We start from the raw sequence: 21,684 nt of genomic DNA on the forward strand, positions 1-21,684 counted from the left end.
ACTTTTAACGTTGCTTTTTTTTATGGGGACCACCTGGAAAGGAGGTAATCGAACACCATGGATGAGGAATGGGCCTGAACCTTGAAAGGAGAAACAATGGCCACTGTTGTTCTGGCCCAAATGTCAGCCATCCTGTAGGAGCGAGGTCACAGCATCACACTGATGCTGGGGTGATGTTGTGAAACACAGTAGGAAGAATTGAATAGGCTAGAACAAACTTTTAAGGGAGATAAATAACTCATCAAACAACATTTCCTGTGCTTCCTTGAAACATTTTTAAGCAATTTGATCGATCATTGGTTGCTCTTTTGCTCTATCACACATAAGTTTAAAATATTCTAGCTGACTCTTAACTGTCCCTTAACTGTTCATTGACTGCTATTAGCATGCCATTCATGGGTTCATCTCCACCAAATGTATAAACATTGAGCTCCCAAGTCACCATCAAAACATTGGGAGCGACCCGCTCTGATCCGTCAATCTATTTTCAGCTCAACCTATAGTGGAGCATGGCTACTATAGCAGGTGAAGCCAGAGGGTGTTTAGCCAGTTTGTGACAATGGCTGATGCATTACATAGTTCAAGCCAAAATTTAGACCTTCAAAGATTATATAGGTTATGAACACGTCAAAGTGAATGGGGAATTGTGATGCTACGCGCCACAGTGGACGCTTCAATACCATACAGAATCATGATCCACCCATTCAGAAAGACAAATATTCCAGTTTATGTTTACTGTGATATGTCCAGTGTAGATCAAGCAGTCATGTCAAAAAAATATTGTATATATAAGCGAGAAACATTAGCTCTAGACAAGGTGTTTGCCTACTCAATTGTTTACTCATTACACATAGCAACACAGCTAAACATATTCCTAATATGTTGGACCTTTTATTAAAAGTAGTACTTTTACCTGTTGCCTTCACAAGCACTGTGTTTGCTGTGTTTGAGTTGAGGAAGCACAATGTGCGAAAGAGGCATTTACAAAGTTGTTCGAAAATATGCTCTTTTTTGGGGGGGTAATTCCGCTAGGTGCCACTAGTGTCACAGAAACTATACTTCACCTTTAACTGGTATAGCATAGCGCTTGCAATGACAAGGTCATAATCGATTCTTAAGAAATGCATGTAATGAATCAAATGTGTATTTTGAATGCACAGTACTTTTTTTCAATTACAGGCCTTGCAAATGACAACCACACCCCACCCCACCCCCTTACAGTTTGCACCATTTCCGATTCTTGTTTTTAGTTATATGTCTATCTGCCATCACTAGCCTCTCTGAGAATGAGCTGCTTTCAGTTAAAGTAGTGCACATTAATCGTGCTGGAAGAGCTGCTAAGGTTATCCTTATCAAAATGTTTTTACCATAAGGAGACAGCTTAATGTACACAATGCAGTTGTGCTGCTGGTTTCCCATGAAATGTCAACGGAATTCTTTAATAGTAGGCATTTGAACCATACGTTTCTTCAGGGTTGTTTATAACATCCCCTTTTTTCCTGTTTGAAAAGATTAATATTACCATCAATGCCTTGTCATGTCTGTTTAACTTTCTCCTGGCTGTCCAAATTGAAATTTAAAACAAGAGATGCTCTGCTTTTTTACAATTTCTGTTTTAACAGTGGATCAAACTGATCTTAAAAAAGTCCAGACCATTGTTCGCTCAAGGCTGAGCTGTTGGAGATATCCCAGAAGCCTCAGCATTGTCTGAAGGAGCACATCCTAATGGGGGCCCCATCCTTCTTTTGAGTAACGACTACCATAATACTTCTGAAAGCTATTCAAGTGCTTCAGTTTTAGAAAGCTCTCCATTTCAGCAAGGATTTAACAAAGGGCTCTCATAAATTTGAGAGTCTTTGATTAATGTTAAAGTTCTGCTGTTCAATTTTGATGTGATATATGATTCTTTTGAAGATGTATTTGGTCTTTCAGAAACATGTCACTGTGGTGGTGTTGTTATGGACATTAATTTAATTGTAAAGTTATGAAAGAAACGAGCAGCTATTTGTATTGCGTTCTGAGTTGGCACGTTGAGTTAAGGAACTTGTAAAAGCGGCTCAGATTTACTGCAAGTTCATAGTTCTTGATGTGTTTTTTTTTTTTTTTTTTTTCTTACAGACATTTTTAATCTAATGGGACACATTACCCTTAGAACTGGAATATCTATGGAAGCCAGTTTTCCACCTCAGAGTTTAAAAAAAAGAAATTGTGACTATTTTTCATAATTGCAGCTTTATTCCTTGTAATAGCAACTTTATATCATATGATTGTGGTTTATATATATATATATATATCTCACAATGTGATTTTATACCTATTTTAACTTTTAATTACCTGTTTCATTTTGTATTCTGATGCTATGGCTTCCATGTATATTAATTACAATCCGGTAAATATTACTTGGATGACATTATCAGAACTTTTAATTTAGTTAGTGTTAATGCTTCTATTCACAGCATTTTTATTCAACTTTTACATATTCCATTTACCAAATATGCACTTGTTGTTATTGTAGCTCGAAAACTGATTATAACAACTTCAGAAAACTAGCTCACCATGTGAGCACAGGCTTGGTCAAGATCTAAATCTCTTGCTTGTTATGGAGCTCTTTTAACTAAGTGTTGATTGACTGAAGATTGGAGCTTTAATATGAGTCTCTTGGTATATGACCTTTAACCTGGTATACTCTATGGCGGAGGTGCAGTCTGAAACTTGAGCCTGACCTTTTGTCAGAACTTCTTTCCCAGTCTGAGGGCAAGCAGTGTGGGTCAGCATACCTCCCCAGCACCCCATATGACGGCATATTAACCTCTACCACTCAATTACATCAGCAGACCACACCGTCCTGCCAGTGGACAGCCTGTTTATCTTTATTTTAATGGTCCGTTAATATATGCCAGCTGATATTAGGTCATCACAGACAAAAATATTTGCATTTCAGTTAACCACAGCAAGGATGTGTGAGGGTTGGTTCTAAACAATTTTATAGACTATAAAACACGTTTTACTATGAAAGTGTCGATGGAATAATGTGGAATAAAGCTACCAAGGTAATAATTTTTGGGCTGTGAAATACATTTATAATATATACATATAATATACATGTATATAGTGTGTGTGTGTGTGTGTGTGTGTGTGTGTGTGTGTGTGTGTGTGTGTGTGTGTGTGTGTGTGTGTGTGTGTGTGTGTGTGATATGGAATTTGTTTCAATATTCATATTGTCTCTGACTGTACCCATAGTGTTTGAATTTGAGCTTATGTATGATGTCAAGCTGTGCATTGTTTACTCACTCATTAAAAAAGTCAATACTCGTTTATTTTTACGTAGACGGAACAGTACATGCATAGGAAATACTGGAAATATGCAATCTTAAAGGGATAGTTCACCCAAATGAAAATTCTGTCATCATTTACTCACCCTCAAGTTTTTCCAAACCTGTATGAATTTCTTTCTTCTGCTGAACACAAAAGAATATGTTTTGAAGAATACGGTTAACCAAACAGTTGAGGGGCCCCCCATAGTGTGGAAAAAAAAGACTATGGAAGTCCACACTGGGGTCCATCAACTGTCTGGTTACCGATTTGCTTCAAAATATCTTCTTTGTTCAGCAGAAGAAGGAAACTCATACAGGTTTGGAACAACTTGAGGGTGAATAAATAATGACAGAATTTTCATTTTTGGGTGAACTATCCCTTTAATGCAACTGAATGGCTACTATAAATTATCAAGAAGTTTTACATTTGTTTGAGACTTGACCTGGTGGGTATTTTGACATTTTTATTGGTAGGCTTTTGTGTGGGTGACCCAAGTTACTGATGCCATTTCATAACCCTATAAATATCACTGATATGTAATACACCTTTATTGTATATAACACATTACATTGTTTTATACTTTTCTATAGTTTTTAATTATCTCTTCAGAGTATCCCCAGTCTCCCTCTCGCAGTCTTCTACCTTTCCTTTTTCTATCGACTCTCTGCCCTGCACCCTCTCTTCAAGATTTTCCATGAACAAAGTCTGGCAGCCAAAGCCTTCTGATTTTTTTCCACTTGAGCTACAGCGGGCGCACGTTTAGATACACAACCGTAAATATGAATGAAAGCTCAGAAATGCTTTCTTTCTCTCTTCTTTTCACTGAGGGAATAAGTTATGTCTTATTCCCATTACTTTTTAGAGGGACATGGGGCCAGTAAATTTGCTTTTATTGGGAGAGCATGAACTTTATTCCCAGGGCCCCTCTCAAATGGATAACCCCTTACCTGCAGCGCAAGTTCCTTTCTTTTTTAATGTATTTTACAGCTTTGGATATGCTAAAGTTATGAAATAATGACTTAGCGAAGATAGTTTAATGATATACATAACATATAATGATTTGTTCTGTTGATATGGACAGAGATAAATAGGTCATGCATAAGGAAAGCAGAGACAGTTGTGTACAGTGAGATTTTTATTGATATTCCCCGGCTTACATGGAGTCCCTGTGTTTTCCTACACCTGGAAGTTAGCCGTGAGTAATGCATAATTACTCAAGGTTCCCCACTCTCTATAAAAACACACCGGCTGTGTTAAACATGCATGTTCTTGTCATTTAAACAGCCGTGTTTTCATTATGATATATAGGCTTTGTCTTTGTAAATCACAAGGTGTGACAAATCGCAAGCACATATCAAAACATGGTGGAAGAGCTTTCTTGGATGAAGGTGGTTCTTTACTCTGATTAGTGATTATATGAGTCATGTTGTCAGTTTAGTGGTGCTCTGCCAGTTCTTTGAGCCAACACTGATTACAGCATGAACTTCAGTTTTTTGGCAGACAAATGTAGATTCACGCGGAGACCAATAACATATGAAGTAAATAACAGTGGTGTCAGGATTCAGTTTTATAAATTTCACACAAGCAGATGCATTCACACACAAATGTATTGAAACACACACCCACACTGAGTGTGAAATCAGAGTGCCACTTTAGTATTCAACACAAAAACCTCTTGTTCACCAAGCACAGAAGTTTAACCAGGCGCTAATCACAGAAATAGTACCTTAACTATTTAAATAAAGTCTTTTCAAATGTTTTATTTACTTAAAAAGGTTTTGTTTTTATGTACCGTATTGTTTTTTTTATTATTGTGCTATTATCACCCATGTAAATCAGGTGGTAAACAGAATGTAATTTAACCCTTAAATGCATGAATGTTCCACCAATTATTATTATTATTACATATAGCGACCCGGATCAATATCTGACAAGGATGGATATCTACCTGTCGCAATAATATAAAACTCTACTGATATTATAGTAACAATTACAGAAGATTAAAATAAAGCATATTCTGTTACCTTTTGGAGCTTGTAAGTGTTCAGTTTGAACAGATGTGTTATGCCATCATCACTGTCCTTGTTAGAGCTCATTTCCAAGTACATTCAGCATCTCTCATATTCACCATCTCAAACATATTCTTTTACATATCATTTACAACATTTTCAAAATCAATATTTTGATTGCTGACAGTTACTTCACCAGATCCACTATCAGTGACTGACACTAATATTTGATTGCGTTTAGCACTTGCTCTGCAGTAAATCGCTGAGCCATTTCAAGTTTTGCTGATGATACTTCCTATTCTTTTGTTTACTGCCTGCGGTAACTATGAGTGAAACGTCACTTCATCATTTTGTATCAGACATTTGTCACCTTGTGGAATAAAGGTGAATTGCACTTGTTCAGTCATCAAAGATTCAATTATTGTTGTGCAGAAAAAATATACTTACACTGTTACACACCTCGGGTCGTTGGCAACCCTATACAATTTCGACAAAAATGAATGGGACAACAGGCATTCTTTTATAATTGTATTGTTATATTGTTTATAATGAATTGATTGAGGAATACTAAGAAGGTTGATGTCTAACTTTAAAAAATGAATAGGAGGAGGGTAGTGAATGATATCCCGGGTCACTAAAGACCCAAGGTATGCATTTAAGGGTTAAGAGTTACGTATGTTTGAGATTTGTATTAATCATAACAGAACTCATTAAATGACAGATAACACCATTCATTTTCATAAATATTGAGATAGCCTGTTGAATCCTCCACAAACAAGCCTCAAGAACTGGTCTACAAGATGGGGAATTTCGCGTTGCAAATTGTCTTGAGCAGTAATTTTGTGGGTTTGTTTGTGCCGATACCTAGTTGGCGTAATTCCTTTAGTGTATTGGATGCTGAAATGTGCAAATAAACAACACTATCAGGTGATGCAATTCATTCTTTGCTTACTTCCCCTAATCACTTGTTGTCACACCTTGTCTAGTCAGCTCTGTTTGTTATTGAACGATCAGTACACATTGTGGCTCAGTGACTAGAAAAACAAACATAGACTATTTTGCGCCATGTACGTTGTCACCTCCCGTCCTAATGGGCTCCTAACAGCTTGACCTTTCTGCCCTCTTTTGTTTAGAAAATCACTCAACTGCACATTGTATAAACAAATCATCTGTGGGGGTTATAATACACTCGTACAGACAATATCCAGATTATTTGTTTCAACGACAGCAGTTGCACCCAGTGGACGTGGACCTTTAAATTGAGAAACTGGAGCCCGAGCCTCAGCGTTACTCTCAGGGGATGTGACACGGTTAATGCGGAGTGAAGAGATGGGGCAGATAATCTTCTGGGTTCCTGTATAGATCATAGATTTAATTGCACAGTCAATCAGGCTTCTGTCAGATGTTGTTGGATGTAGAGCTCTCAGGATACCACCATTTCAATAGTCAAAACCACTGACATTTCTTGATGACCGTTTAGATTTTTTTACTCTCTGCTCAGATCACGTGCCTAGACTTTGACTGTAGTTTGCATGCCCTGATTCTCTCTTTCTGGGCGATCTCAGGGGTCGCAGGGTTGTGTCCTTTGCTTCTGTTATAGAGGCTGCTATTGTGGGAGTGTAACATGAGGACTCTTTCCTCTTTTACTTCGAGGCTCCTAATGAGAGTCCCTTGGTGGCTGTCTTTCCCTTCCTCTCGAGATGCAGTCACGGACCACCCGTTTATCAGGGACAAACCAGTCCACTGTTACTCATATTCTCCCCATTGTTAAATATATTGCCACTGACCCAGGTCAAACTTTATCTGAGGAGAATACCTGACTGTGAATTGTATCTTCTCTTTTCAAAATTATTTCTCAAGTCTAGTCCTTTATAATCCATTATACAAGCTTTTATGTGTCCTACACTTCCCAAAAACCTCAAAGAGTGTGTGTGTGTGCAGATACATAGCCAATGAAACACTCAATTTTACAAACTCAAACACTACTCTGGAATGCCCTCAAACTTACTAACTGTAACAACAAAGTTAAGATGTTTTGGAAAGCGTTTCATAAAAATAGCGTAATATGGACATTAGCATTCATACTGCATGAAATGGCAAGCACACACTCATTGAGAAGTGAAATGCAAGCACCATCATTGCTTTCATGGTATTGTCTCTGAGATGAAAATATTGAGTATTAGAAACTCCAGAGGTGCATGTAATAACTTTATATATGCACATAAAGTATGACATGAATTTGGATGAGATCAGAAACTCTAAGCACATGCATCACAGTGGAGCCCATAAAATATTAAAGAGAAATGATCTAACACTAGAGTGTAGGAGGGATCCTTTAGTCATGGAAAAAACATTGTGAGCAGGTTATGGGACAAATTATTGGAAAATATATTGTGCTTCACATATACAAGTAGGTAGAGTGAAGTCAACTAATTCAACTAAACATGAATTTTCAACAGTATACAAGTCTTAGTGTATTTTCAGTCTTAGTGATTATGACTGAAAATAAGCTGGTTTTAATAAAAGTGCTTGATTGAATGAATGACTTTTCCATGGTCTTAAATTTCATAAAGATTAATCCAGATTTCCATTTATGTCAGGAACCACTCTTTGTAGTGTACAAAAGTTCATCAGCAGACAGACTGATGAAATCATGCTGACTTGTGGACCAGTTTTACTTTACTATTTAAGAAACGTAATAATTTCCATGATGTTTCCAGAGCTGGAAATCACATGTTTTCCATGATCGTGGGAGACCTGTAAGTGAGCTTATCTACAATTAGTTTTCTTAATGTGGGCCAGTGAGCCTCTTGATCTTAAAATGGACTAACTGGAAATATCTGTTCATAAAATCAGGCGTCAGCAGTAAGATCTGCTTCAAAATCACATTTCTGCACAGCATGGCTTTCAGATCCCAAACAGAGTATCTCACTGTCCTTACTGATCAACCTCCCTGCTATAGCTCCTTTTTTAAGTGGAGCGGCATATGGCACAAGAGAAAAAAAAAGTTTAGTAAACGTCTTAAAGAGGTGTTTTTGAATCATTTTGAAAGATGGAATAGGCTTCAGGCCAGGCAGATTGGAGATGCTTTCCAGGGGGGAATATCTTGATACTGTGTATATATATATATATTGGACTCCAGGGCACAGTAACACTGATGACACAAATCCATTCTCCTTACCGTGTTAGTATGCAGCACTGACATCTTCATGAGCTTAGCTTCTTAACAATGCTCAATGTTTTAAATCACGCCATTGTTTGGTCCAGGTTATTAATTCTAAGTCATCTGGTGATCAGCTGACCCCCCTCCACATGCATCAAAAAGAGGTTTGATGTTGAAATAGCTGACTTCTCAACCAAGACATCAGGCAAATATCTTCTCCTGTTGTTTGTCACCACAGATGTTCTTCTGCATGTAAGCATGCACATGTAGTAGGATCTAAAATCTGATTTTTTTTCTCCATTTATCATCCTCAAATTGTGCTGGATAACATTATCAGGCTTTACACAAACATGTCTATAGAGCTCCATTTCCTGACATCCTGACATATTTTATTGATCCTGGAACAACATTCCTGTCTGAATTTTATACTAACCATGTCCAAACCCCAATACCTAAACCTACCCATAAATTATCCCTAAAATCAGAGGGAAATGATAGGTGAATAAAACTGATGATGTGACCTAACCCGGATTGTAAGCCTAAACTTGACAGAAACTGTAAACTTCCCTGATTGGTTGATTGAAATGTTATTCCGGGATCAAAAAAAGATGTTGATCCAGGAACATGTTGCACAAATCATAATGATGAGATAAAAAGTTGAAATTTGAGATATTAAGTCATTATTAGATGAAAATTTGAAATGATGACAAAAAGTCATAATTATGACGTCAAAAATTTGTCATAATTGACTTAATATCTCATAATTGTTCTTATGCTGTAGAAATTGGCTTAGATGTCAGTTTGACTGCTGCTTTCATTAAAACAAAAGGGGACAACAAATAATAAGAAACTCTAAAATTCTTGTTTAAATTGTCATTAAAAATTAAATAAATGAATAAAGTATTAAATTAGAGAGATACAAAAATAAAACCTTTTCCTCTGTTCTTCGGAGTTTTGGGCCTCTTTGTTTAATTGTTTGCGGATGGTTTTGGCTACACACCCTCAAGAATAGGACAACCTGAAGGATTAGACATCCATCTTGGTAATGTTTAATGTGCATCTTTCTCATGTTGATTTCTCTGCTACTCAGCACACGGGGGAGCATTTTTAGACTCCTCACTCCTTCCTGTCTTGACTCAATAGGTTTAGCAGGAGAGTTTGAGAATCCTGTAGGAATTCCATGATGTGCTGGATCTGAAGAGCATGTTGAAAAGCATATCGTGTGTGTGTGTGTGTGTGTGTGTGTGTGTGTGTGTGTGTGTGTGTGTGTGTGTGTGTGTGTGTGTGTGTGTGTGTGTGTGTGTGTGTGTGTGTGTGTGTGTGTGTGTGTGTTTGTGTTTGCTAAGAACCTGCTCTTGTTCTTGTTGCATCACTGTCACGGCTCAGTCAACTGTTTGTGTTGCAGCTCACACTTTTCCTTTAATTATCACTCACTTCCAAATGGCACTGACAAGTAAAGAAATGCCCTGGACTTCCTTCTGTTTACACAAACAAACCCCACGCTTAGGAAGAAAGAACACACAAAACACATGCACTCAGATGAACTGACTCGCGTGTGTTCGTGTGTGTGTGTGTGTGTGCGTGTGCAAGACAGGAAGAGAGAGTTGGGGAAAAAAAACTAATATTATGCAAAAATAGGTTGTAATTCTCCACAACAACTGTTCCTCCTTGTCATTTAGCTTTCTGTGGGTGGCCACAGTTACCAATGCATTCTCCTGTGACACACATGCTCGAGAGCTGGGAAGCTTTTCCACTCTCTGTCACTGTTTCTGAATTTTAGATTGAACTGTTTTTACATGAAACTTGACAGGACAAAAACATTTTAATTAAACTTTTTCTCTCTTACAAAACAGAACTGTACTTTTAGCGTGTTTATACACTACCATTCTAAGGTTTGGGGGTCAGTGCGATTTTTAAGAAAATAATCCTTTTTATAATCCAAGGTTGGCTGCTGAATATTAAGCTTGGTGAACATAACTTCTTCTGTCAAAAACATAAAAAATACTTCCGACCACATACTTTTGAAAGATAATGTATAAATTTAACGGACGCTACTTCAACATGGTCATGTGACAAAAATGTAATAAACTACTGTTTAAAACTCTTATAATATGTAAGACCATAGGATAATGCCTATTCTTTCACATACTATTTTTAAAGAATGTATGCCTGAAGTATGCAGTAAATGTCCAGTATTCAATAAATAGTAAGCTTGTATTCCATCGCAAACATAGCCAGATTGAGTGCTAATGTCTGGGTTGATGTTTGCACCTCAGACACTCCTTTGACTTTTGACCTCTGACCTTTCACACGCCTGCTTTTCATTAACACCACCAACCATTTTAATTGATTTTTTTTTTTATGTTGTCTGTTTATTTGAACTGTTCATAACCTGATCATTGTTTTCTCTCATTTTATCAAACACATTATTAAGTCAAATTGTTTTGGTTTACCGCACTGCAAATCACTGGAGTCCAGCAGTGACTCAGTCTTTGCCTCTTTCTCTTAGTGTATATATGGATGACATACGCTTTTGAGAGAACCACTCGTTCGTATGGTTTAAATTACAGGGTATTATATGCAGACACAGAACAAAACATCTTTTTTATTATTTATGAAATGTTGAATGGTTTAAATGATATATCCAGGTCTGTATTATATTCCATTTCAATGTATTTTTCATATGTTGGGTTTGTATTGTATAGGGCTGATAAAACATGCCAAATTTGGCTCTGTGGGACTGCACGTGATCCAGTGGTGCGTATTGCCCTCTAGTGTTTGGAGTTAGAATTACAGCCTTATAGGAATCCATTCTGCCAAAATAAATAAATAAAACTACAATGCTGTGATGAAAGCCAAAGTAGCGGAGTTTGGACTGGATATTGTGTTTTAAAGCCTGGTAAATTTACTGACCATAATTAACATGAACATTTCATTTTTATTTTGTTTTTAGGGAGGATTTTGACGAGGAAGGTTTCTGCCAGCCGTACAGAGGGATTGCGTGTGCTCGCTTCATAGGAAACAGGAGTATCTTCGTAGACTCGCTGCAGATGCAGGGCGAGATTGAGACCCAAATCACAGGTAGTCCTCCAAAGAAACATTCAATCCTTTCAAAATTTGTTTTTTCCCTGTGTCACAATATGATGTAAATCTTGCCCTGACTATATTGTACAGTTCAACCGAAACGCAGCTGATTAAATAAAAACAGCTTGCTTGTGTGCTCTTTAAATTACCCTGTAAATTCCATGCTACATGAGTATAGTATCATTCAGTAATCATTCATTCAATATCATTCAGTACCATCTTATATATATGCCATGGTGTGACATTTTCTCACGCACAGAAAAAATGCGGAGCAAAGAGGTAATTTTAATATTAAACTAATTCTCAGCTCTTAGATTCCGTCAATTTTATTACGAAATTCAGACAAAAATACGTTTGGCGCTTGTAAATGTGACGTGACAGATCGCTGAGCGCCTCAGTTCAAGTGCATGTCAACCAATCATCTGTTACTTTTTTATTTAAAGATGCAGTACAACTTACCGAAAGTATACATAATATCGACCAATTAGTGTTTTTCAACCACGGAAAGAGGTCAATATAACAGCAGGAGAACAATTATGTCACATAACGTTACATTTACCTCAGGAAAAGCCACTTAATGACCATAGCATGTTAACTGAATAGAAAAAATAGCTAGAGAGGAGATTTTGCTGAGCACTATATTAAATATTTGTTATATTATTATATTTTTACTTATGTCATTAAATAATTGTTATTATAACAAAAACTGCATTATATTTCATTTAATTTGTTATTTTTAACCTTTAATAATACCAGCAGATTGGGCCCTATATGTTTACAGCATTAGGTGAGATTATTTTTTAAAATAAAATTTAAAATAAACATGTATCCAAATTAGTCAATATTGAATCAAAATCGGAATCAAATCACAAGAATGGAATTGAAATCTTGAAATTTTTATCAAGCAATAATAAAAACTGTATCCTACCAGTCATTGTACAATGTAAACATTTTAACATGTTGTCACTAAACTTCATAAAATTCTATTTAGTTACCTAATGTTTTGACAATCACAATTACACTTATTGTGATGCAATATTTGTTTTTACATAACCCCCCGATTTTGGTATCAAAATCTCACTCCAAGCTAAACTCAAAAGTTGGCAGCCCTGATCACTACACTACAGCACCACCCACCTTACTGTTTTTTAAGAGAGAGTTTGAGGTTATTTTTTCCATGGCTAAATCTTAGTATCATGCACATGTTAACTGGCCTAAGTTTTTTGTTTTTGGTGAAAAAGTTTTCAATTGTAGCCATTTAAGAACACAGGCATTCACTGTGGTTAGAGTGAGCAGTCAATTTGTTTTTGAGTCACACAACTTCTTGCGAAACCGCAACAATTCACTGGAACTTTTGTCTCTTTGTTGTTTGTGTGTAAGATATCATTTCCCTCGAATACACGAGTCCACAATGGCTCATTCCTGTTTTCAAATCTGGAAAAAAACACTGTTTAAAAGACTTATCTCTGTTTTTTTCCCAGCGGCGTTCACTATGATTGGCACCTCCAATCACCTGTCAGATCGCTGCTCCCAGTTCGCTATTCCCTCCCTGTGCCATTTTGCCTTCCCAACATGTGACCGCAGCTCTGGCATGGACAAACCACGGGATTTATGCAAAGACGAGTGTGAGATTCTGGAAAACGACCTGTGTAAGACTGAGTACATCATCGCTCGCTCCAACCCTCTCATCCTCAAACGTCTCAAACTGCCCAACTGTGAAGACCTTGCCGCTTCGGACAGCCCCGATGCTGCCAACTGCATGAGAATAGGCATTCCAATAGCTGAGACCATAATTAAAAGTAAGAATTTTGTGTAGTTAAAAAAAAGATTTGTCATTTTATAGAAAATGAAATAAATTCTCTTTGTTTCTCCTATTTTAGGCCACAAATGTTACAACAACAGTGGTTCAGACTACCGCGGCACAGTCAGCGTGACTAAATCTGGTCGACAGTGTCAACCATGGAACTCGCAGTATCCCCACAGCCACACCTTCCTGGCCATGCGTTACCCAGAGCTCAACGGGGGACATTCCTATTGTCGCAACCCTGGCAACAAGCACGACGCTCCCTGGTGCTTCACTCTAGATGAGAGTGTGCGCATGGAGCTCTGCGACATTCCTCCATGTGGTGAGACGCCCTGCTTGTACTGACATGCTACACTCAGTGCCGGTCCTCCCTATACGCAAAATACGCAACTTAATGTGTAGGGCCCCTGAACCACCAGGGGGCCCCCCTTGCTCTCAAGAATGATTTAGGGGCTGTGTTTTAGTTTTTGATTTTGGCTTCCAATGATTAACTGCCAAAAGTTCAAATATTCTTTCACATAATTTAGTTAAAATGCAAAATAGCTCTGATATGATAACTGGGTGCCAGCCACTGATCGAACATGCATGTAATGAGATCAAGAGCAAGATTACAGAAAGTGTTTTACACACTATTTTGAAAATTAGTATGCAGTATGGTATAGTTAGCGGTATGATAATGAGTAATCTGTGGATGATTTTACTCCAAAACACATTTTTATTGTTGTCAAAACAGAATGATCATATTTTGTAAAAAACATTTAATGTATTGCTTGTCCTCAGATTTGCCAAAGCATGGGGGCAGCAGTATGGGGATCCTGTACATCCTGGTACCAAGCGTGGCTATACCGCTGGCCATCGCCCTGCTGTTCTTCTTCATTTGTGTGTGCCGAAACAACCAGAAAGCCTCGCGTCCACCAGCGCCACGCCAGCCCAAACCCGTCCGTGGCCAGAACGTGGAGATGTCCATGCTCACGGCCTACAAACCAAAGGTGAGATGTTACTGCTAACAGATCAGAACTAACTCTGAGTGATCATTTGAAATTTTTCAGCACTGAAACCTGCAACTTCACTTGCCACCCACAATCCAGGCGCTAAATGCTCAGTAATAAATGTTTAAGTGATTACTGATTGGCCTAATTCCTTTAGTGAATCGGGTGGTAAAACAACACAGACCACACGTGATAAATAAACAACGCTATCAGTGCACCGATTTAGATTTTTATTCTTAAACTTTTTGTCCATTGGAATTGTGGGGCATTCCCATAAGGTTTGAATTAGTGTGCATTCCTGGGTGATGGGGTGGGGTTATGGGGGCTGCACAAACAGGAGGCAAAATGGCAGGAGGGATGCGCATATGGAGGCAATCTCTTCCAGGCCCGGAGAGGAATCTAAAAATAATCATATTGTTATCATTCCGCTTGGATCATTCAAAGCAGATTCAAATTAGATTTTCGCTTGAAAATAGTTTTTCCCTGCTTTTTCGTCTTGGTCACTGATTAAAGTGACATTTTTACAAACAAATATTTTGAAGAGATGATGCTAGTCCCAGTCAGTTCCAGTATAAATCAGACCTTTTGACACCACGAAGTGCTTTTTGTATCTATAACACATTGAGACCTCTCATCTACAGTCTCAGCTGCAGCCCAAAGTTCAAACTATGGTCATACAAAGGTCATACACTCACTCGAGTAATATCCAAAACAGGGATGAGACATGTTTAGCCTCAGGCAGAGTTGACACTAACACGAAACAGCTGCTTCTTTCAACAAAAAAGAGACTCTTATCTTTTATTTGGCAGTATTCATGTCTCCTTTAAATGTAGCGGTGTAGCTTTTATCATTTTTTTTATTTCCTGTTTCATGATCCAGAGTCTTGTCCAAACCAATCCCACAGCATTATGCATGTTCCTTACATCTATATCACGATATATATTGCGATGGAAAATGTACCACCCCATACTAACCTTTCTATTTCCTTCTCTTCTCTAGAGTAAAGCCAAAGAGCTTCCTCTGTCTGCAGTGCGCTTCATGGAGGAGTTGGGCGAGAGCTCCTTTGGTAAGATCTACAAAGGTCACCTGTACCTGCCAGGCATGGAGCACGCTCAGCTAGTGGCCATAAAAACACTGAAGGACATCTCAAGTGCACAACACTGGGAGGATTTCCAGCAGGAAGCATCTGTCCTGGCAGAACTTCATCATCCCAATGTGGTTTGTCTTCTGGGTGTCGTGACCCAAGAGCAGCCTGTCTGCATGCTCTTCGAGTTCCTGGCCCAAGGGGACCTCCACGAATTCCTCATTATGCGCTCTCCCCATTCAGATGTGGGCTGCAGCAGTGACGAAGACGGTACCGTCAAGTCCAGCCTCGACCATGCGGACTTCCTGCACATGGCCATTCAGGTCGCAGCCGGGATGGAGTACCTCGCAAGCCATTTTTTCGTCCACAAAGACCTTGCGGCGAGAAACATCCTGGTTGGTGAGCAGCTCCACATCAAGATCTCTGATCTAGGCTTGTCGAGAGATATCTACGCCTCTGATTATTTCAGAGTCCAACCCAAAACGCTCCTTCCCATTCGCTGGATGTCGGTGGAGGCCATCGTTTACGGGAAGTACACCACAGACTCTGACATTTGGGCATTCGGTGTGGTTCTGTGGGAGATCTTCAGCTTCGGCCTGCAGCCCTATTACGGTTTCAGCAACCAGGAAGTGATAGAGATGGTGCGGAAAAAGCAGCTGCTGCCCTGCCCGGAGGATTGCCCTCCTCGCATGTATGCTCTGATGACAGAGTGCTGGCAGGAGGGTCCCGCTCGCAGGCCCAGATTTAAAGACATACACAGCCGACTGCGTGCTTGGGAGGGTCTGTCTTCCCACGCCAGCTCCAGCACGCCATCTGGAGGCAACGCCACCACCCAGACTACCTCTCTGAGCGCCAGCCCCGTCAGCAACCTCAGCAGCCCGCGCTACGCCGGATACATCTACGGAGCTCCGCAGACCCTCCCGCCGGGACAAATCGCGGGCTTCATGGCTCCGATGCCACAGAACCAGCGTTTTATACCTGTGAACGGATACCCTATCCCACCTGGCTACGCTGCCTTCCCAGCAGCCCATTTCGCCACATCTCAGGGCCCTCCACAGGTGGTGCAACACTGCCCTCCGCCAAAGAGCCGGTCGCCCAGCAGCGCCAGCGGCTCAACCAGCACGGGTCACGTGACCAGCGTCCCCTCCACAGGCTCTAATCATGACGCCAACACACCCTTGCTTTCTCATTGTGTCACTCTGACGCCCATGACAGCAATGACGGGCGGCACGATGCCAGTTTTTGGACATTTTGCACAGAAGGCCATGCAAATAGACCAAAGTCAGGCAGCGCTGCTGGCTGACACTAACAGACTGATGTACAGTGAATCCATCATTACTGCCGATTTATGAATACACAATGTTTTGTCCTGTATATTGATAATTATTGATATTTTAATGTTTTTTTCTTCTTCCTTGTAAATATAAAATAGCCTGAACAAAATGCGAAATTTTATATTTTAATGTTGTTTTATAAATGTGTCTTAAAGGAAACTTGTATATTCACATATTCTCTGTGAAGCTTCATGCCACTTTTTTCGGCTCAATATGACTAAACGTGGCAGAACAGCCTTAAAATGTCCTTTTTTTTTTTTTTTTCAACCAGTGATGATGCCCTATCAAAGTTATATTCGACAGAGCTGTTGCTTTGTCATCCCTTTTGACTCCTTTTTCATTCGTCGACGACTTGAAAACTTCCCGGAAGGCTTCTGAATGCCTTGGTCTCTGTGCCGTCATAGCATTTTGAATGAGTTGAACTGCATTAAAGGTATAGCGGAGGATCTTTCCGAATTTTAGATAAGACCCGCCCTCTCCACTTTTTGAAAAGTTTGATTGATTCACCAGAATGATTGACAATTAGGAGGACCAATAGTATAGGTATTCCACCCGGAAGTAAAAAATCCTCCGCTATACCTTTAATATTGCATTGAAATCTAACCCTAAAGAAGAATTAAGGGAATCATTTTGCAAATATATATCACCAATGCCTTAATATGAAAAAAAGATGTTGCTTTAATTATGGCCACCATATGTGCCTGCATTTTATTAGGAATTCAGGCATGTGTACTTGTGGGAGACAATGTGTTCTGTGAGATTCTTCTGTTACTGTGGTGTTATTCAAATGATTTCACATCAGAGCGACGTCCGAAAGCTTAGGCAGCTGACTTGTTGCCCCGTTGCCCTGTAAGCCAGTGACTTCTAGAACAAGAAGGTGCCTCTTACAGCAAAGATTTTGTTAGAACTTAGGTGTTAACCAAGAAAATATTTAAGTACCACAATACTAATTTCAGTCAAAACTGACTGCTAACCGCAACTTTCTGGTGTATTTTTTTTCTTTTAGTCCAGCTGTCATGAAATCACACGCACAGGATAGTGGGACATCATAAGCAGAAGAAGGTATCAAGACATTGGATTGGGACATGCCTTTTTTGCCTTCCTACCTTCGCATGCAGCATTGTTCAGATTTCGGATGCAGCCCAGATTATTTGGCCATTAAATGTTGCCTGTAAGGCCATAATATAGCTGAAATTCAGGTAACCAGAAGGTTTCTTTGTTCACTCTATATGTCTCGTAAACTCTTCACATCACTGTTTGGCAAAGCATATGTGAAATCTGTCTTGTTAATGATGCAGAACTTATGAACTCCTCACTACCTATAGAATGTAATGCCTAAAAATTCCTCTAGAGGTCAGTGTCAATCTGCGACTCTGATTGAATGAAGTTCTTTGTATTTGTCTCGCGGTAATACTGTATGTGCCTGCTATTTTTTAGCTTTCATTTGATGTTTGTTAACTTTCTTCTCTCTCTGAGTTTGTAGCTCGTTTAATCTCTTGACATTTCACGGAAACAGGGATTAAACAGATTTGATCATTTTTAGCAAGCAGCTGTATGTCACCTTCATTCTCATTTTGGTTTGTTGCTATGCAACTGTTTATTTCAAAGACACTCTTTTCCTGTGTTGAAGACAATCAAGAATTTATCTTTTATGCAGGGTACAGTGTTTTGTGGAGACATGATTGCTTGTGACCTATAAAATGCCTTTTGGACAATCTCATGATGCGTCATGACATTTCATGAACAGACGTTATGCATGAAAAACGTATTTGTAGATCAATGGTTTATTTTTATATGATTTGTCACTATTTTTCATCAATATTGCAGTCTTATTATTGTACGTCTGAACATACAGTGTGTTGACATTATAAAAGCCACTTAAAGAAACAGCTTGGTTCAATGTCATTTTTTTCTAGCGTTTTGATATGATTTCAATGAGCGTACGTCAACATATTTTTCAAAAGTTCTATTAATGTTTTTATTAACTGCATCCAACATTTTATGAAATTCATCAGTGTAATTAATTACCAAATCATTTAAAATTCTATTTATGTATTACATTTTGGTCTTGGTGTCATTAAGTTTCTTTCTTCTGTTGAACACAAAAGAAGATATTTTGAAGAATGTTGGTAATCAAACAGTTGATGGTAGCCATTGACTTCCATAGTATGAAAAGTCAATGGGTGCCATCAACTGTCTGGTTACCAACATTCTTCAAAAGATCTTCTTTTGTGTTCAACAGAAGGAAGAAAGTCATACAGGTTTGGAACAACATGAGGGTGTGGAAATGACGAAAAAATTTTCATTTCGGGGTGAACTGTGCCATTTAAATACGATTTATTGCAGAGCTTTCAACATTTGCTACCAGTAGAGGGCAGCGTAGGGTTAGTTTGGTTTCAAACATCAGGATTTTCTAAGAAAGTGCGCACTGACTGTAGGATTCTGTTGGATAGTGTCTGTGTGTGTGTATTCATGTGAATGTTTTATATTATAGAACTGCACACATTTCAAAGGTACGTCAAAAAAAAGTCCTTGGCATTGGATAAACAAATCTTTTAAAAAGGCTAACAAGTCCAGCATGTTTGCCAAAAGAAATGACGTACACATGACTTTATGATTACTCCCATACTCCATCCCAACAAAGAGAGAAAAGAAAAAAACCTGACCTTGAACACACAGCATTCAGCATTCAGAGGAGACAGGTTTGATGTTGGGAATGTTTTTGATCAGTTCTCTCCGGTTTCTTATCTGGAACAGTCCCAGGAATGGCCATCCAGTCTCTGGCTCTGGAATGCAGATCCACAACACCAAGGCAATGTGTGTCAATAGTGCAATTTATGAGACAAAACAAACATATACATGTTCATGTTTTTTTTGTTTTGTTTTTTATAAGTTTGTGGGTCTTTTAAAGTATTAACTGATATTTTTTCAGTTATGGACACAAATAGCTTATTTCATGGTCAGAATTTGTTTGCTTTAATAAGGAAGAACCCCATGGAGGAATCAAGACTGGGGAAGCACACTTTCTTAGGATGGCACATATTTAAACATGCGTTAATATGTATAATTAATATTAGATATATGATTATAATGACTTCTAATACACTAGGGATCCATGTGATATGCAAATAGGGCTGTGTATGAAAGACACTGTTATGAATGGATTTGAATCATGAAACTCCATAATGGCAGGCAGATGTGGTCCAGGTGTGCGGTTGACGGTGGGCCAGGGGAGGATCTGGGCATGACGAGAGCAGTGAACCTCAGGATGGGTATCCCAGGTGTGAGTGGAGAAAAAGGATTGTCAAAAAACAAAAAAAAAATGTGTTATCGCTTCCAGTATGGAAATGTAATAATGAAACATAACCTGGGTAAAAAGAAGAGTCTTCTTCGGTCTAAACTTGTGTCTGTGTCTCGAACATTATTTTGTGTGATTTATTATTATTATTTTTTGCATTTTTGCACATTAGATGATGCAATTATTACCCCAAATAGGCCTATATGTTATTAGGGTTAACTCTTTTTATATCATATACATACATTTTTGAAATCTGAAAAATATCTGGAATTCTATGAAGATGTGTCTATATTGTGTTGCAAATTTGAAAGTTCTAAACTAAAAACTCTTAGTTATTAATGTTTTGTCAGAAAGTCAAACATTGGGTCAGATTAGGCTAAATGCTATTTATTTATCTTATTCCTCAATTTGCTACACAAGCTGGAATACCAAGCTTCACTGAGTGCCCACACACACACCAGGTAAAGTTCAAGAACGTTGTCACATCACAACCCCACCCAATTTAAATATAGATGAAGGCCTAAAATTTTGATGAGCCCCCAAACCATAACTTGGCAGTCCTGTCTGTGTGCATTCAAAATAATCCTTTCAGTCTCCCCTCAGATTAGCTTCTCTTGTTTTTACAAGAGACAGTGAGAAACAGCAAATCCTTCTGTTATGAGTAAGCATGATTATGAGATTAAGTGAAAACATTAGCATAGCGCTAACAAATGCTACAGGTGAAATGTGCTTTGATCCTGCTTATGTCTTATGTGTTCCCCCCAATACAATTATACAATGTCGTTTGGACCCCACTGACTCATTGTCTTCTTTTGTGTTCCACAGAAGAAATAAAGTCATACAGATTTTATTTACAATGACAAGTAAAGGATGGATAAGTAAATGATGATAGAATTTTAATTTGTGGGTGGACTATCCCTTTAAAACAAGTTAAAACAAGAACTGCCAGTGTAAGACAAAATACACAGCAACAAAGCTTAAAATCTTATGTGGTGTATCTTTTTGTGATTTTTCTTAGATATTTTAACTGGAAAATCAGACAAAAATACTTCATTCTAGCAGCATTCTAGTGAAATCACAGATCAAAATGCAAATAATTGTGTCCTTGCTTATGATGTTTCTATACAGTGGTCATTTTGTTTTATTTAAATAAAAAGGTATGTTATTGCTTTGTAAAGCAAAGTAGCCAATAGGAAGAAGCGCTAGATTTGAAATATGTAAATGAAGATCCTCTTTCTCTGTGTAAAGTGCCAGTCTTTTGGTTGGTACAACGAGGTCTCCCTTAAGACCTGACCTAATTTACACCAATCATTACATCAGCTCTCAGATTCCTTCCTGTGATTAAGCCGTGGAAAGTCAACATGTGACAGGTAACCTGAAGACGATCAGTTGCTCTCCACAAATAAGTGCTGTTCCTCAAGGGCCTACTTTAGAGGAACGTCATATCTTTGAGTTTGTGTTGGGATGTGTGCGAATAGTGAGATGAGAGATGAGATATGGGCTATTATGAAAGAGTGAGTCATAATAATGAAAGCATTTTATATAAACTTGTTCCTATTTGTCAGTTTGGCAGAGGTATCTCTTCACAAATATGAAAGAGGAAC

General features: G+C 38.5%; 1 protein-coding gene across 1 annotated transcript in view; it reads left to right on the forward strand.

The window, feature by feature from the left end:
* ror1 (receptor tyrosine kinase-like orphan receptor 1) overlaps positions 1 to 18,662 on the forward strand; it is a 104,265-nt gene extending 85,603 nt beyond the window's left edge. The window contains exons 5-9 of the mRNA XM_081380357.1: positions 11,441 to 11,568; positions 13,053 to 13,370; positions 13,452 to 13,697; positions 14,156 to 14,364; positions 15,364 to 18,662. Coding sequence (XP_081236483.1) covers positions 11,441 to 11,568; positions 13,053 to 13,370; positions 13,452 to 13,697; positions 14,156 to 14,364; positions 15,364 to 16,800 — 2,338 coding nt within the window. The 3' untranslated portion in view covers positions 16,801 to 18,662. The remainder of the gene's footprint in view (positions 1 to 11,440; positions 11,569 to 13,052; positions 13,371 to 13,451; positions 13,698 to 14,155; positions 14,365 to 15,363) is intronic.
* The last annotated feature ends 3,022 nt before the right edge of the window (positions 18,663 to 21,684 follow it).

This window comes from Scardinius erythrophthalmus (assembly GCF_964197995.2).
Source record: "Scardinius erythrophthalmus genome assembly, chromosome: 12".
Classification (NCBI taxonomy): Eukaryota; Metazoa; Chordata; class Actinopteri; order Cypriniformes; family Leuciscidae; genus Scardinius; species Scardinius erythrophthalmus.